Below are 17,452 nucleotides of genomic sequence, written 5' to 3' on the forward strand. Positions count from 1 at the left end.
TAAGAAAATTGTACTTAAAGTATTTGAAGTAAAAGTTCTCCATGCAGAAAAAATGTCCTCTGAGACTGTTCAAGATTCAAGAGGGGAAAAAATGTCCTCTGAGACTGTTATGCTATTATATATTATATCATCTTATAACATGTGTTCATACATGAGAGTATTTCACATTATCATCACAATGTTGTTTGTATTAATCTGTAGTGTAATGTTGTCTCATATCTCTATATGGTTACACAATGCACAGAGGTGAGACCAAATCTTCAGGTCATAATTCACCACAGTTCTGACTCAAAATCATTTATCCAGTGGTGGAAGGTATCAAAGTACATTTTCTCAACTACTGTACTTGGACTAAGTACAATTTTGAGGTAGGCCTATTTGTACTTTACTTGAGTATTTACATTTTCTGCAACTTTACATTTCAATTTAATGGCAAATGTTGAAATTCTTACTCCACTACAATTATCGAACATGAGTTACAGATTCAGATCAGTAAAGCAAAATATATCGACAAATAAACCAGTGTATTATTAAAGGTAAAATGCGGTAAGGGGGGAAATTCACAGTGTATTAAGTCATGAAAATGATCTCCACATTTAATAGCTGTAAGATCACAGTGATGAACAAATTAATGCATCAATAACGACAATCCAGTTATACAGTACCATAACAATTGCACCACTTGACAATTGTAAATTTTAGTGGAAAAATCTCGACAACTATTGGATGGATTGTTAATAATGTGGTTCATACATTCATGTTACCCTCAGGATAAACAGCTTTGGTACACTTTTCATCCAGCGCAATCATCAGGTCAACATTTCGATTTGTCCAGGGCTTTGATTTATCACCAAATATCTGCAAAGCAAATGAAGGTCCAGTCAACCTCAGCTGTACATTGTGTTTACTGCTAAGTGGCTAATGTTAGCAGGCTAACATGCTAAACTAAAATGGTGAACATGATAAACATTATACCTGTTAAACATCACCGTGTAAGCACTGTGACTGTGAGCATATTAGCATGCTGATGTTAGCATTTGGCTCAAAATACTGCTGTACGTAACTAGAGCCTGACAGTGCTGCTATTGATTGATTGCTTGATTGCTTGATTCAAGATTCAAGATTGCCTTTATTGTCATTGAGCATGGACATTTCAACGACATTTGCATTGCAACCCCCATATTAGAAACAAAGATAATAAGAAAGGTAATAAAATAAAATAAAGATAATAGAATAAAATAAACTAACATGCATGGATTTTTATTTTAAAAATCCAAGAGATAAACTGTTAAGGTCAAAAAACGTATTTCCAACTTAACAAGACATTTGAAGACATTACATCTGGCTTTAAACTATGATGGACATTTTTTTATTTTATTTATTATTTATATATATATTTTATTTTATTTCTCTGCATTTTCTGATTGAATTAATCGTCCAAATAATTGGGAGATTAATCTGATTAATGGATATGTATTTATGCAACACAATATAAAATATATCGATTCTATCTATATCTATCAATTAATTGAAATTACACTCAAGAATAAAAAAAGCATAGCTTTGAAGACTGACACGATAAAAACATAACAATATTCCCCAGGTGGCGCTAATATTCCGGAGTAATGTAACCTTCACAACATAGACGAAGAAGAAGAAGAAGGAGGACAGGGAACTATTGCCGGGTTACAACAACAACCGCAATAGCAGCCGTTGTTCGCAGCTAACGCCATGGCGGCAGTGCGTAGCTTACGGGTGTCGGTGAAATCAGACAGCGGCTCAGACCGCTCGGAATCAGAATCTGACTCCGAGTCGGACAGAGATACCCGCGAAGCCGAGCCGATGGAGGTGGAAGAGGGAGAGCTGGAGGCAGAGGACATATCCGTCAACCGTTCCCTGAAGGAGTTGCTGCCGGTAAGTGTCGGGGCAAGGCCTTGTCAGACCGTGGACTGGCGTCTCTTGCGGCCGGCGGAACCGCGGGAAGTGTCGGCGTGTGGTAACTTCGACTCCCGGCTCTCTCTTCGAGAACTAGTTGTTAGCGTGGCCGTTATGGACTAAGGATTAAAACATCAGTTAGCTGATTTTAACAAAGTCTAGTCTATATGTAGTGTTATTATTTGTTTAGCAGTTGTGGTTTGCTTGTTTATTTCAGTCACTTGTTGCTGGTAGTTTCTTCGCGTACCGTGTTTGTATGGAGTGATACGATCACTCCATACAAATTCCCTTAAGTAAACTGGAAGTTATTTTTTACGGGGAAAAGAATGCAGGTGGTTGCAAATGATTGAATATGTTTGGCGAATCTGATACGTGCACAGTCAATGATCATATCGGTTTATTCCTAATCACCGACTCCGCGTATATTTTTAAAATTTAGAGGTAATTTAGTTCCTTTGTTGTTAAAAATATTCGTCTGATAATAGTGAACCGACATTATACAGAACGCTGTAATATCAGCTGTAGAGCTAAAGCTTTATGGAGGATTTTCGTTGTCCGTTAGTTGGCTTTCCTTTTGTTTGACAAGTGGCTGTAATCAAGATTTTACTTTGTGACATGACAATTAAAATGCCGATCCTATGGAGTTATTATGTGAAACTCAAGGTCTTAAACGTCTCAAGCCCGCTTGTTGAACACATTGCAGAGGTCTTAGAAGTGTTTGTTTACCAAATGCTTTCATTTTGGCATTCATCCATCTTACAAATCTGTCTGCAGTGACATTTGCCCCTCCAAAGTCAGAAGCAGACAGGCTGTTAAATGAGGCTGGAAACTAAGTGTTTGTGCTGTTGGGATTTGTTTTGCAGGATACGAGCCGACGATATGAGAACAAGGCTGGAGCGTTCATCACTGGCATTGATGTCAACTCAAAGGTAACACACCAACACTGACAAACACGTTCTTCACCCATTCTTTTACTCCCTCCATTACAGCGGTGCAGGGATTGAACATGGCTAACGTTACATCACTTCAGTAGCATGTTCATCCAGATGTTCTGATGGATATTTTACTTTTGTACACAAAACAGCGGAAACACCAACAATTGGGTAAAAAACTACAATTGGTTGAAAAACTACTAATCACAAGTTTTTACTCTTGGAGACGATTAATGACAAAAAAGTCCAGTAAGAAAGGAAAACACTTTCGAGGCCAATTGAAACCTAAATTATATATATAGGCCATATTATGCTTTTTAGGTTTTTCCTTTTCCTTTATTGTGTTCAATAGCTTTTTTGTGCATGGAAAACGTCTCACGAAAGGGAGTTACTCTCTCCTACAGAAAACACTGCTCCTGAACTGTGTGAAAAACGTTGTTTGTAGTCCAGCCTTTTCTTCTATTACTCATCTGCATCACTATTTAACGCAACTGCATAATGACCACCTAGTGGCTAGTTTGACATGCCCTCAAACAAAGCTCAGTAGAGGCTAGAAGGAGTATAATGCTGACTCTGGTAACACAAAGATGTGGAAAGTATGTGCAAAGCATGCCAATTTCTCTGTTGTTGGCTGCTAGAAAAACACAAGTTTTCATCTACTGTATTAGTAGATGTCAAGACCCAGTGGATTAACTTAACTGTAATGGAAATGTCCTGACAATGACTGAAAAACTGGAAAATCCATGTACATTTTACTGCAGACTGATTTGTCAGTGAGGGCGGGGAACATGCCCTGACTTCAAACTCGAAACCTGTTAAGTTTTACCATGTTTTGTGCTGTGTTACTGTTTGTTTTATAGGTCAGTCTGCTGTTAGCATGGCTAATGTGGCTAGCGTTTATTACTCCCACAGACCATTGGACTAATAAAGTAATACTGAGGGACAGTCTAGAGAAGCTGTGTGAATTTTAAGCCTCATTTTAAGCCAACTAGATAACCACAGTAGTAGGTTGGATGTTGGTAACTGTTTTTTCATGTTGTTTTTGGTGGAACTTTATACTGCAGTGCTAGCTCGGCTAGCATTAGCTTTGTTGTTATTTGGAAGTTTCATTCCGGGATCCTTGTGTATCTTGCTCCTATGTAAATGCGCTTGAAATACATGCTCTTAAGGTAATGATATAGCTACAAGTGAAAAAGAAATGGAAAACTGCACCCAGCAGCTAGCTTGCTCAGACAATTACAAAGCATTACAAAGCTGTAACGCAAGTGTCCCATTGGTTGGTGAGGCTGAGACTAATATGGATCAGATTCCTGCTAAAACATGTGCAGTGTTGAGGTCTTCAGAAGGGATTATTAATGTGGTGATTTCAAGGTAGAAGCACAGCTAGACGGAGTTATAGTGATTCCCTGGATGCAAATACACTGGCAGAACCCTGAGCCTGGATGTCTGCTCAGGCCTGTGAGAGCTGACCACTCAGAACAGATTGGGCTTTGAGTGTTTCAGTCAGGGTGAATGTAGGCGCTGCAGCAAAAGTATTAAGTATGAAACTGAAAATGAGCAAAATATGTCCTCAGTCAAAAACCTGTATTTGTCTTCACCATTTCTAAGGGAAAAAAAAGTTTATCTGAGCTCACCTTAAATCTCAGTTGAACACCAGTAGGATTTAAGACAGCCATGTCCAAACTATTCCATAAAGGGCTGTGTGGCTGCAGGTTTTTGTTCCAACCAAGGAGGAGCGCACCAGGCTGGACTCATTTAATCAGCTGATCTTCCTTTTCAGCTGATAACTAAGGGATCCCTTGATGTTGATTGGTTGGCCTGGTGTGCTCCTCCTTGGTTGGAACGAAAACCTGCAGCCACACGGCCCTTTATGGAATAGTTTGGACATGCCTGATTTAAGACATCACAACTAGTTTGAAACCAATCATGGTCCAGTATGTAACTTACACTTACACTTAAGTGTGATGTGGATCCTCCAGGTCATATGTTGAGGAGAAAGACTTGGGCCAGAGAAAGTGTTTCTGTGACAACAGAGTGGCGAGATGAAAGGAGAGATGGTTGCATGTAGAGTCCTTGAGTCCTCCCACACCATTTACAAAACAAAAGTTATTGTAAACCTGTTCTTCAGTTTCTTGCACCTTCTATTAAGGTGGTGAACATACAGGAAGTGATGTCTTTAAAGTGTGCGTGTGTGTTTTTATCAGGAGGCAATCGAGAGGAAAGAGAAGCGAGCAAGACGTTTCCATTTCTGTGGGGAGGAGAGTGTCGGTCAGATGACTGTTTTTCTGGATAAAGACATCATGAAGAAAGGTAAGAGATCTAACAACCACCCGACCTGCACACGACCACAGAGTCAATAAATTCACAGATTGTTTACAGGTGCTCACAGGACTGTTTGTATTGACTGTGTATTTGTTCAACCTGTTGTCTTTTTTCTTCTGTGGTGCTCAGCTATCCCCAGACTACGCCTGGAGGCGATCCACGTGACTGGCGTGGACGACATGAGCACACAGGATGTCTTTGGATATTTTAAGGAATATCCTCCAGCACACATCGAGTGGATTGATGACACATCCTGTGAGTATAACAAGTACACCTGCGCTCGTTCATATGTATCACTGTATGTATTTAGGGTTAGGGTTATTTTAGCCAATACTGATCCATTAAAATGTGCCGAGATCAGCCCTTTTACTGAACCTCATGATCAGGACTGGTGTCGTGCGTGAATATCAGACTTATAGGAGTTCATGTATGAAGTTTAATCTCAGGACCAGGTAAATCACAGCTCCTGTGTGTCTGAACATGGCCTATTTGTTTCCTAGGTAATGTGGTTTGGCTCGATGACAACACATCCGTCCGAGCCCTCATCAACAGCAGCCGGATGCCTGACCCGGATGCTGCTACCACAGAGACGGAGTGCACCGACCAGTCTGACCAACAGAGAAAAGGTCAATCTGTGCCCAAAAATACATATATAATTCGTACAGGAGAAAAAAAACAGAATTTGTGGAAAGTGGAAGTTTGTTTTGCACCTCGCAGGTCGTCGGGGTCACGGTTCAGATGACGAGGATGATGAAGAGGAAGAGGGCGAGGTGGATGAGGATGAGACAGCAAAGAAGAGCAGCGAGGAGATTGAGGTGAAAGACAGCGATGGAGAGGCGGAGCAGAAAAGAAAAGTGGCGGGTGGTCAGGTGGAGTTTACTCAGATATCTCAAACACGAACTGATCATTAATGATAAGTTCCAACAACTAATCTGTGATTGGTGTTTCTCAGATGGAGGACCTGTCCAGAGCGGAAAGAGAGTCTCTATTGAGAAACGACCTGCGACCGGCCATCAAACCCTTCAAAGGAAACAAACTCTTCCTGCGGTTTGCCACACAAGGTGGTGCACACAGACACACACATATACACCTTTCTTTTAAATACCCCTTACCTGCCACCCACCCAACCCCCCTTCCAGCAGGTTTTATTAACACTGTTTTAAAGTGTGTAGGATTTAGTGGCATCTAGTAGTGAGGTTGCAGATTGCAACCAACTGAATAGCCAAGTAACACCCCCTGTGAAGACGAGACAAAGTAATAAAGGTTTGATTAAAAGCATGAAGAGTTTTTCTGATTTTGTGTTTTCTTATTTAGACGATAAGAAGGAGTTGGGCGCCGCTCGTCGCAGCAGATACTACATGAAGTACGGAAACCCAAACTACGGAGGGATGAAGGGAATCCTCAGCAACTCCTGGTGAGACTCCAACTGTTCACTGATTAGTTTGTTTAATTTGTATTTTAAATCGATGCCATCCAGGGATAAACTCTGAAAACCAGCGGTAATATTTGATCATCTTTGATTTTACTGGATGAACGCAGAGTGAAAAAGAGAGATTAACCATCAACCATGCAATCAGATGGGTTTCAACACATTTAATCACAAGACAGGTCTGAATACTAGAAACTCCTCCTGGTATCATTCAGTCCTTAGAAATTTGATGATGAAAAGTTGATTCTCCTCTTTGTAGGAGCTGCTGTTTAGAACTATATTATCACACCACAGAGTGACATTCTCTCATCCGTGTGAATTAGGTGTTAGACCATGATGACTTTGTGACTCCTGGCAGGGCAAGTTGGTGAACTGTAGCTAGTGAGCTAACTTGCTAGCTGCCCTGGCTGGACATGCGCTAGGCAGCCACAATCACTCCTGGAGAGTCTTTTCTCTCTATTGTCTGTTTTTCTTCCCTGTAAGGAGTTGTTCAATTACAAGTTATTAAGAGGGAAAATAAAACTCTCCAAACTAACAGACTTGAAGTTAACATAGTTTAGTCATAATATATAAAAATAAAATACGTTTTAAATCCTGGTGTGTCCAGGTCTTAATCGTAAACGGTTTGATAGACTTTTAACTCAGTGTGTCACATGATCATCTCCTCATGTCACCAGATTGTCAGGAGAAGTCCGCTGGTTTTCTGATGTTTTCTCAGTTCTTGCTCTGTAGACGATCTCAAAAAAAAAAAAATCATCTGTTTGTTATCTCTCTCTTCAGGAAGAGGAGGTATCACAACCGGCGGATCCAGCGAGATGTCATCAAGAGCAAGAAGCCTCTGATTGGAGACAGCATGGGACACACACCCCCATACACACACCGACATTCCGGTAAAAACAAACCTTCAGTTCATAAAGTCCTTCAGACACTAAACCTACCGAACTGTGGCCCTAAAACCAACGTAAATATCAAACTGTGAATGTTGTGTACCGTTACAGCCTCAGTCTTTGTCAGTAAAGGTTTATGATGATTTATGGAAAAAAAAAAATTCATTACAGTCCACTGAGAGTCAAAAAAGCTGCAACACAACAGTTGAGACATGGAAAAAACGCAGGCGCCACTTTTAGCAACAATATGAAGTGCTGTGGACGTAAAGTTAAGTGTCAGTTGGCAGTCTTTCATGTTCCTGATTTCTGGATTAAACTGAAAAAACTATGGAAACTTTGGAAGGACAAACGTTTATTATTTCACAGGTTCACCGCCGACAGAGATGCTGTTAGCTGTTAACCAGCACTCTATCACTTCTGTATGTGTGTCAGTTTGCTGGATTTCTCATAAACGTGTTTACAGATTTCAGTGAAAGTCGATGTAACTTAAGACTTCTGCTAAACACGTGATGAGATTTCAGTTCAAATTCTGGATTTTTCCTGACAGTTTTTGGCGCTTTCCTTATTCAGCTGTTGACTTAAAGGAATTTGGTTGTTTTGATGAATGGAAAAAGAAGTTTTGTACAAAACGTTCATAGTTGGTTAAGAACTCGAACCATTTCACAGTCTGACGTTCATCCAACCAACAGCTTTCACTCTGACTCCTTTTCTTCCCTCCCCTCAGCTGACCTGGTCAACCTCCCGGAGGAGCCCATTAAGGAGGAAGAGGAGGAGGAGGAGGAGGAGGAGGATGAGGATGGCGACGAGGACATGGACTCAGACGACAGGGTGGTGGAGTACAAAGAGCGAGGTGATCGAGAGAGAGGCGAAAGGGGCGGTGTTTCTCGTTCACTGGGGGCGGGGCTTCGCAGTCGGGCAGAGCGCTCTCCGTCTCCCTGGTCAGAGTCGGACGAGATGGACTACGACCTGGAGCTGAAGATGATCTCAACACCGTCACCGAAGAAGAGCAAGAAGATGACGATGTATGCTGATGAGCTGGATACTCACCTGAAGAGCATCCGGTTAGTGTTTCATTCTTGATGTGATGCAGTCTTGATAAAAAAATTCTAGTCCATATTGTCCCTCCTGGTTTTTAGCTAGTGTTTAGCGTGATCGTGAAACTAATTACAATAACTCTAAGGTCTTAAAAGTCTTAAAGTCCTGATTTAACTTGGTGAGCCTGCAGAGAAATGTTAGAAACTCTGAGATGGTATCAACATGTTTTATCTAGTTTTTAAACTTTGTTTGTTGTTTGTGAGCAGGAACAGGATAGGTGGTTCAGGATCACAGAGTAGGCCCAAATCCACATCGCCTGCCAAGGTGACGGATGTCCGGCAGCTGCTGGAGGAGAAAAGACAGGGACTCTCTCAGCACAGACAGCCCCCCCCAGTGGCCGCCAGTGGAAAGACAGGTCTGCTGTTAAATCCAACAGTTCTTATTATTTTACGTGCTGCTGTGAGAATATCCAGACTCTGAACTGACTCTGTTTGTAGATGTACGGCAGCGGTTGGGGAAAAGACGTTACTCTCCAGACAGACGGCGCTCCCCCTCCCCTGTCTCCCCCAGAGACACGCCTCCAGCTAGAGAACCAATCCGAGACGTCCATCGCAGACTGGGCGTGGCTAGCCAAGACAACAGAGGTGTCTTCTCCAATTCCTCCAAAGACAGAAAGACAGGTATGGAGGAAATGCATTTTTAAAGCGTACCTGCGTCCAACGCCACCAGCCTTCTCTCTGTTTTCCTTTTCTTCCTCACTTCTCCTCTCCTCTCTTCTGGTTTGCTTTTGTGGGCCTTATAACTAAGACTGAAGCATCTGATATTTTCGGTGTCTGTCCCACTGTGGCCACTGCTTCAGGTCAGCTCTGCTTCATGTCTCAGGCTGTTTGATTATTTGTGGGTTTACAGGAGAAACTGTCCCGACGTCAACAAAGGAACTGTTTGTTAGTTTGTTTTTAACCCCGTCACCACCTCCTGTCAGCAGGCGGCCTGTGGAGCAGACTCGGCTCCGGTGGCGACGAGGACGACAGCGGCGGCGGACGTCACAAGCGCAGATCAAGCAGCCGGTCGTCGGGCCTCTTCTCCTCCTCCTCCTCGGGCCGGAATGACGACGACGCCGGCGAAGGCAGGAGGAGAAGAGGCAACGGAGAAGAGGAAGAGGAGGTGGAGGAAGAAGATGACTCAACACTCCAGAAGATGTGGGGCGCCATGATCAAACAGAAACAGGAGCGCCTGACCCACAAGATGAAGAAGAGTCGCCTGGACAACCTGCCGTCCCTGCAGATCGAGATCAGCCGCGACAGCAGTGACGACTCGGACGCCTGAAGCTGAACCAGCGGTGGAGGAAGGAAACTTCAAATCGCTCTTTTTTTCCAAGTACAATAACATACAGACATGAAGCTGTCAGACCAGACTACAGATCTGAGGCCAGTGTGATGGGTTATCTTTGATCATTTCTCATTATATACCTGCGGTCCATGGATGGGTTACTGAAGGGGCCCACCAAGCACAGGCTCAGGGGCCCAAAGGGTCAAGGGGCCCCTGTTTGAAGTGACTTAATATTTCTTGTTGTCAGTTAAAGTAGAGATGTTCAGATCGGAGTCTCTTAATATTGAGAATCTGCAATCAAATCCACACTCAAACTCAGTAATGTACCTTTAAAATGCCTAAATTTGGTGTAGCAGTATGAGTTTCTCATAAGGCCTCTTTTCATGTGTCTAAATACTGAATTTCGCTACAGTATTTGAACCAATGTCTGAGAGCTTAATGATGAGAGACTCAGAATAACCACAGTGTGACTCACACAATCCAGCCAAGAATACCCCAAATCCCAAAATACAGTGTAAAGCTTGTACATTTAGTTAAAATCCCATAAACGGTTGTTGGGGAGCAGCTACATTTTTGCATATCTGTATCCAAGGGCCCAGAATAAGCTCATGATCCATCCAGGCTTCTGTCGATGAGTATTAAATATCTGTGCTGACAACCAATCGCCAAAAAAACGTATCAAACGTGCATAATTTCTCAGTTGTGTTCTTGTCAGGACGTAACAGAGCATCATGGGAAACTCTCCCCTCAAACTCAATCAGATCCTCTTCCTCTCACTTGGCCAAGTTTTCAAAAAGCTGCTCTGTACATCATCAATAAATCATTCCCGCGTTACTGTGGAGGTGTTGGACACTGCTGGCCTCTTCATCTCATAACTTCACAAACTGTGTGACGTGACAAGGCCTCAGGTGTCCCCTGAGAATTGAACCCTGAACCCTGGGGGTCGTATCGATGCCTTGCTCGGGACCAACGCTTTGAGCTTTTCATTGTCCGGTTGCAACTCAAGTCAAATCCAGTGCAAAACTTAATTTACAAAACGTGTGTCTTTACGTTGTTTCGCTCCCGTTCAGTCTGAGCAGAGCTGCGATGCTCAGTCTTCTCTATGGACAGCGAGGAGAAGCCGGAGAAAGAGAAGACTTGGGGATCAATAAAAGATTCACTGTAAGAGTGATGAGAATGAAATGAGATCAGCCAGTCTGACTCCACCTATACTCCACCTCTTTGCTCCAGACTTCTCATTGTTTCTCTTCATGTTGTTCCTCTAAAAGCTGAAAGAACTGTTGATGAAACACTCTTACAAAAAGAGACAGAGTGTTTATTTTCTGATGGTAAACGTCCTAAATGTGGAACTTTGTCGTGCATCTTTTAATCACCTTCTGTGTACGTCTGTTATTGAGCAACATCCCAGTTCCTTCAGACTGTTGCCTGTCTGTGTGGACACAAACGCTGTATTTTACTTCCAACAGTTTCTCTGTACGAGTGTGCTCACAGGATTTTTGTTGTCTTGTGTTTTTTTCATTTTTCTTTAATCAAACTTGTTGGAGGAAACACAAGTCAGGTGACATCACTGCTGGTCATAAATTTAGATAATTATTAAAATGTTGGCTGACGCTTGATTTTACATGTCTCCAATTTCACAATAATTACCCCTGAGTTTTACCAGAAAGAATTACGTCATTTGGTGGGAAATGTAAAACAACTGGAGAAGCCTTTTAATTGATACTCTTCAATGAATCAAATGAATTCAAAGCAGGTTAGCTGAACACATGAAATACAGACATTTGTCCACAAGCAACAAATATAACGAATGTAGTTGCCAATAATGAGTAAATAACTACTTGAGTTAAATCTGTGCTGCGACTGCTACGTTCATGATTAATTAATCTGCTGATTATTTTCTGAAAGGCATTTTTCAAGTAAAGAAAAACAAACCATTTAGTGGCTGCAGCCTCTGAGATTTGAGCATTTACTGCTTTTTTCAGTCTGTTATATATTTTAGTTTTTTGGTCAAAATCAGCAAATTTGCATCAGCAGCTGTGCCACCAACAACTCACCACCAGGATCAGACTAGTAAATTCCCAGTTATTAGTACCAAATTACAGAGTTCTGTTTAGGAGACTTGAAAGAAACGATTGGAAAATGACGGACCTGTGAGATGACGTGCTGCTGCTGTTGCCAGCTCTGACACTGAAACATGTCGGAAGTAAAACAAGTTCAGTGTCGTCTGGAGGAACCGCAAGTTTAACTTAATTTAATCAGCATTTTTGCATTAAACCAAGGATCAAACCAGGTCTGCCCTTAAAAACATGCAGAACAATGTGCGTGCGCAATTATCAGGAGATGCAAATTCACACAAAGTCAATGGAAAGCATATAAAAAACAACAACACACAAATACTGAAATCTCTGGTGTGAAATAACCAGAAGATGATTGATAAAACACGTTTTCAGGGCATTTAAAAGAAGGAAAAGAGGGTTTGGGTGAATCTAACACAACAACAAGAGGAACAGGGCGTGTGTTTGAAGCAATATTAGACGTTTGTGTTTATTTACAGTGAAACTAAATGTTTGTCATGGATTCTGACAGGAACAAACTCGCCTTTGGAATGTCATGAGAAGTTTTTCAGTCATCAGACACTCATTTCTTACAGACATTTTAGAAGAAACAAATCCAGATGTTTTTTTTTTCCACCTCACAAAATTTCGTCTTTGTTGTCTCAAAGCAGCAGAAAGCAGATGATTGAACATCTTAAGGTTTTTGACTTTTAATTTGACTAAAACAAACCAATTGGAATCATTTCTGGGGCCTCTGAGAATTTCAGATAAATCTTTTTTTAATGAATCAAGAAAATATTCAGCAGATTAATCAGTAATCTTTAGTTGCAGCTATACAGCAATGAACTAGAGCCCACCGACACATCAGCAGACGATTCTGACCTCTCATGCATGAACCGATGTGCAGGTGTGTATCTGAGGATCAGACACAGTAAATGTCAGCAGAGAAATGAAAATTCCTCCATTCAGAAATTATCATTTAGAAACAGAGCCTCCGTTACAGTTTTTCAACAAGAGACAAGTTCATTTTTGGACTGTAAGCCGTCGCAAACACTACATGTCTGGGTCACACTTAATTGATTTCCAGGATCTTTATCAAAAACACTTGTTAAAAACACATTTCAGCTTATGTATAGTTTTTAAAATATCACTATGGTCCTCGTAAATAGACTAGTATCAGTCAGGCAGTGAACACATGCAGGAATAAAAGTGACTGACTGCACCAACGGGGACTGTGGTGGATTTTTGAAGCTCTGGTTTTTTGTTATTCCAGATCACATCCTGGTGTGGAAGCCCTGATCCTGGTGTCACATATCAAACAGCAGCACTTAAACTGAATTAAAATGTCACGTCTGCAGTATTTGTCCTGATGGATCAGATCAGTCTGACTCGATGGAAACGTCTCCAGAAAATAAAGATTCTTCTGTTTTTGTATCCAGTCTGAAGTTTTATTCTTATGATTCATATATTTCACAAGTGTTATGAATATATATTTTCAGAAAAACAAAAACAAACTTAGTTTCCCCGCAATGAAAGAGAATTTGACTGAAACACCATGATGGTTTAGCAGTTCTTCGGTCCTGATGGTGGTGCTACAGGAAACATCATGTGGTCATTAAAGTCTAAAGGGTTCATCCTCTGAGGAGCAGGAACATGACCAGTCACCACTAAAAGTCTGATATTCTAATTATTTTCAACATTTTTCTTATTTACTCTTTTATTTGACAGTTTAATGATATTTTATAGATGTGATAGTAAATCATACTGTATATTTTTGTCAGCACGGCAGTGCCTCGCTCCCACTGAGACCCGAATGGCCTGCAGTGAATGCTGCGTTCAAGTGACGTCGGCATAATCTGAAAAACTCAATCTCACCGGGAAAAATCAAGAATACCCCTTCATGCCAGAAAACACTCGTTAACTCCATCATAATTTTGGTAGCTGCTGAACTGAACTGATATTTGCAGTATTTTTCCACATGTTACACGTAACAAATAGGAATATGAATTTAAAAGGCCGAAAGAACAACAAGCAAATGAGGGAACATATGGAATTTACGTTACACCTTGAATGCAGCATACAGTTCGCTGGTTATTCGTGACAAATGTTCCAAGCGAGTTCCACGAGGAGGGAGATATAGCACAAGCTTTAATACTTCAAACCTGATCACCCACCTGAAACATAACCAACGATGGAGTTTATTTTTTGTAAACTTCTGGAATGCAGTTTTTCAGTTTGTAATCCTGATGCATGTATTTGCATTATTTCAAGGGGCCTTTATTTTTTATATCAGTAAGTAATGCACCTTATTTAAATTGATGTGAGATATCAAATAGGTTTGTTTGATAGCTTTAAGAAAGTGTTTGAGAGGCTTGCCAATAGTTTTTCAATGGAAAAAATTAATATCTCTTCATTTAAAGAGTCAAAACAGTTTTCGGTTTTGTTTATAGTATTGATGTCATGATCTTAGGTATATGTGTGTGTTATCGGTTTTTGGTATCGGCCTTTAGGAGCTGAAAGTCTCTCAACTTGAGACCTAAACACCATTATTTGCGGCATTATCCAGGAGTGATCCTCAAATTTGGCCGACTAATCAAAGTATGGACTCTGCGTTTTGAGAGCAAACATAGTTACTTCAAAAGATGTACAAGGCATCTGAAGAATTTCAAAAATCTGTGTTCGACTCTTTCAGAGAGGCATCAGATGTATCAGGCCTTTCTTTCCTCTGGGTCGGTGAGTCCTCCACCCTTGCAAATAAGAGATGCCTCACCATTTTACTCAGAACTTTACAGTTAGCAAGTTAAAAGGCACAATCCTCCATTTTGGCTCCACTGAAAGAAATACAAGAAGACACTTGGTGCTGTAACAACAGGTGATTTACAACACATCACAGAGGGAGACTTGCTGCCAGTATTAAAGCCCATTCAAGCCAGAAGACTGGTTGCTGCCTGGGCCCAAAACAGTGAGTGTAAAACATTGCCACCACAACACAGCACACTTCTCCTATAGGGCTGCACAAGTAATTTTGTTTTTAATTTTTTTAAAATCATATCTAAATGCCAATCTGTCAAAATAAATGCAATAATTTTTGATAATATTTTGCAGCCCTTCTATCTAGAAATGTATCAGTGTGCTGCATTCTGTTATAGAGTAGAAATTTAAAGGTTTATTTACGGGTGCACAATAAGTATCGGGCCGATACGTGACGTCTAAGTTAGAAAGTTGGAGAAAGAATAATTTATATTTAGTCTGATTAAACTCTTTCCTTGAAAACATTCAGCCTGGGCAGCGGTGGAATGTGACTAAGTACATTACAGGGAAATACTGGAAAAGGAAACATTCAGGTAAAGTACAAGTAGCCTTCTTAAAATTGTACATAAGAAGGCGTACAGTAGTTGGGTACTTAACTACTTTCCACGGTGATATGTTACAGTACATATTGGAGGATTAGTCGTGTTTGCATCTATTGTCAAGCGCAAAAGAAAAAACAGAAAATGTGAATTCCATAAACTGGCTAATAGGCTATGCAAAATGCAATTTAATCAGAAGCTGGCAGTATAAGCTACGGTACACATGACTATAATAGACAGAGTAGAAGAAGAAGAAGAATGGCGAAAACCGGAAACAGCCAGCTTAGCCTCCTGGGAGAAAAATGGAGAGAGGTCTGCAGGAATTTGTCAGGGCGATTTGTAATTGTTCTTTCATGTCTGCTAGTATTGGCCACGTTGAATGCTGACTGGAGATGAAGATTGTGAAGCTGAAGAGTGTTATGGGAATAGCCAAGAAGACAACGACAGGGTCTTCCAAAGGGTCAGAGGTCACATCTGCTGCCATGACAGGTTTGTGGGCTCTGGCTAACTGATGAGGCAGCAGCTCAGGATGTAGACACCTTCTTGAAAACAGAGAATCTAGTGAGACCTCAACGCCGAGTGATGCTCAGAGGCTGCAGGCTGTCGTGTTTGGACGTGACAGAGGTGGATGATCAGCATGAGCGGGCAGCACGTCTTTAGGCCTGATATTCATGTGAAAACTTGCCCATTACTTGTGTCCTCTTCTGAGCTTCAGACGCACACAGATCATCCCTGCCCACTTTTGAGTCTGTTTCCTCAGATATATTAGACATCGTAGTCAACGCTGTGAAGGGAATATGTGAGAAAAATAAATCAAAAAGACACAAACAGATCAAAATGAAGCGAGTAGACACCCCACACTGAGATGAAAGTCGCACTGCAGGAGAAACTGCGAGAGTTCCTCACCTGCCACAAAGAGGCGGTGGAGGAGGTAAAGACGGGTGAAACTGAACATGTGAGGAGGACTGTATCTACACTTCTGTCCAACGTGAGAGACAAGACAACAGAGTGTGAGGAGACCCAGGATGAGCAGAGGTCTGTAGTTCAGACTGTCAGGACAGCTGGGTCAGATCTGCGTCTGCAGTGATGAGGACAACAGCTCGACTCTGATCAGACTGGAGGAGCAGATCAGTGAGGACAATCTGTCCAGTTTCTCCCAGCTGCTGATGAGACCTGTGGAGTGTGATCCCATGCCCTGGCAGACTATTCAAAAAATATTCTGTAGTTTTCAGACATTGTGACTGCGAACACTGTTTTTCTAATGACAAAATAAACTTGAATTCAATTACAAACAAAACAAAAAGTCTAAGTTGGCGAAACTCAAATATACAAATTAAGAAATTACATTCGATCGTCTTGTTCAATATTTTATTGAAGTTTGTTGCCTTGAAATTTTGAGTTTTTCATTTCATTTTACTCGTATTTTGAATTTAGAGAGAAATAATTGGATCAGGAATAGGAAACAATCACAGCTAGCATACACACACACACACACAAAGAACAAAAGTCTCATCCCGCAGAAACTTTATAACATCAGATTTTCATGTCAGACTCACATCAATCTCAGTTTTCCATCATAACGCAGAACATTAAAAACAGACACACAGTGACATCTTTATGCTACTTCCTCCTTCTCATCAGCCCCCTCCAAAATAAATTATATACTCTTATTTTGCAAAAATCTTCACACAGAAAGAGATTCACACCTGACATCCGAGACAGGAGAGAAGGAACAGATTTTGTGCTTTCAGTGCAATCAAGACAGTTAGTATTCAGTCAGCGTTCCGCTTCAGACTGGATATATTTGATATTCATGTTAGTTAACATCCACAGAGATTTGTGTCATTTTAGTGCAAAATTAAAAGATGTTTTGGACAGTTTTCTGTTGGTTTTTGCATCAAACGGCAGTGAAGCTTCTTCTTTTCACAGGGTTGCAGTCGGCCACTTTCAACACAGCTCTCGGTCCAACCTGTTCATAATAATAATAATACATTTGATGTCCATGTAAATGCACATGCAAATTGATCTCCTCTGTAAAACTTGTGGTGGGTTTGACACACGGCTGCCATGAAACCGACAAACTGTTGATTGAACAAGTCCCAGTTGTGATGATTTAGATTTACCCCTTTTGGTGCTGATGGCGCATTTCAGAAGCAGAGCACTTTGCCTGCCTGATGTG

At 41.2% G+C, this 17,452-nt stretch overlaps 1 protein-coding gene across 2 annotated transcripts; it reads left to right on the forward strand.

The window, feature by feature from the left end:
- Nucleotides 1-1,701: 1,701 nt before the first annotated feature.
- Nucleotides 1,702-13,357, forward strand: ncbp3 (nuclear cap binding subunit 3). Of its 2 annotated transcripts, none has more exons than XM_041953061.1 (13): nucleotides 1,702-1,914; nucleotides 2,799-2,864; nucleotides 5,072-5,177; nucleotides 5,319-5,444; nucleotides 5,690-5,815; nucleotides 5,907-6,058; nucleotides 6,142-6,250; nucleotides 6,504-6,603; nucleotides 7,399-7,508; nucleotides 8,230-8,566; nucleotides 8,807-8,955; nucleotides 9,038-9,220; nucleotides 9,523-13,357. In XM_041953061.1, exons 1-13 carry the CDS (start codon nucleotides 1,732-1,734, stop codon nucleotides 9,864-9,866), a joined length of 2,091 nt encoding a protein of 696 aa, XP_041808995.1. In that variant the 5' UTR covers nucleotides 1,702-1,731; the 3' UTR covers nucleotides 9,867-13,357. The 2 variants fall into 2 exon arrangements, with proteins under 2 accessions (XP_041808995.1, XP_041808996.1); XM_041953062.1 differs by having other exon boundaries at nucleotides 9,526-13,357.
- The last annotated feature ends 4,095 nt before the right edge of the window (nucleotides 13,358-17,452 follow it).

This window comes from Chelmon rostratus, chromosome 14 (assembly GCF_017976325.1).
Source record: "Chelmon rostratus isolate fCheRos1 chromosome 14, fCheRos1.pri, whole genome shotgun sequence".
Lineage (NCBI taxonomy): Eukaryota > Metazoa > Chordata > Actinopteri > Chaetodontiformes > Chaetodontidae > Chelmon > Chelmon rostratus.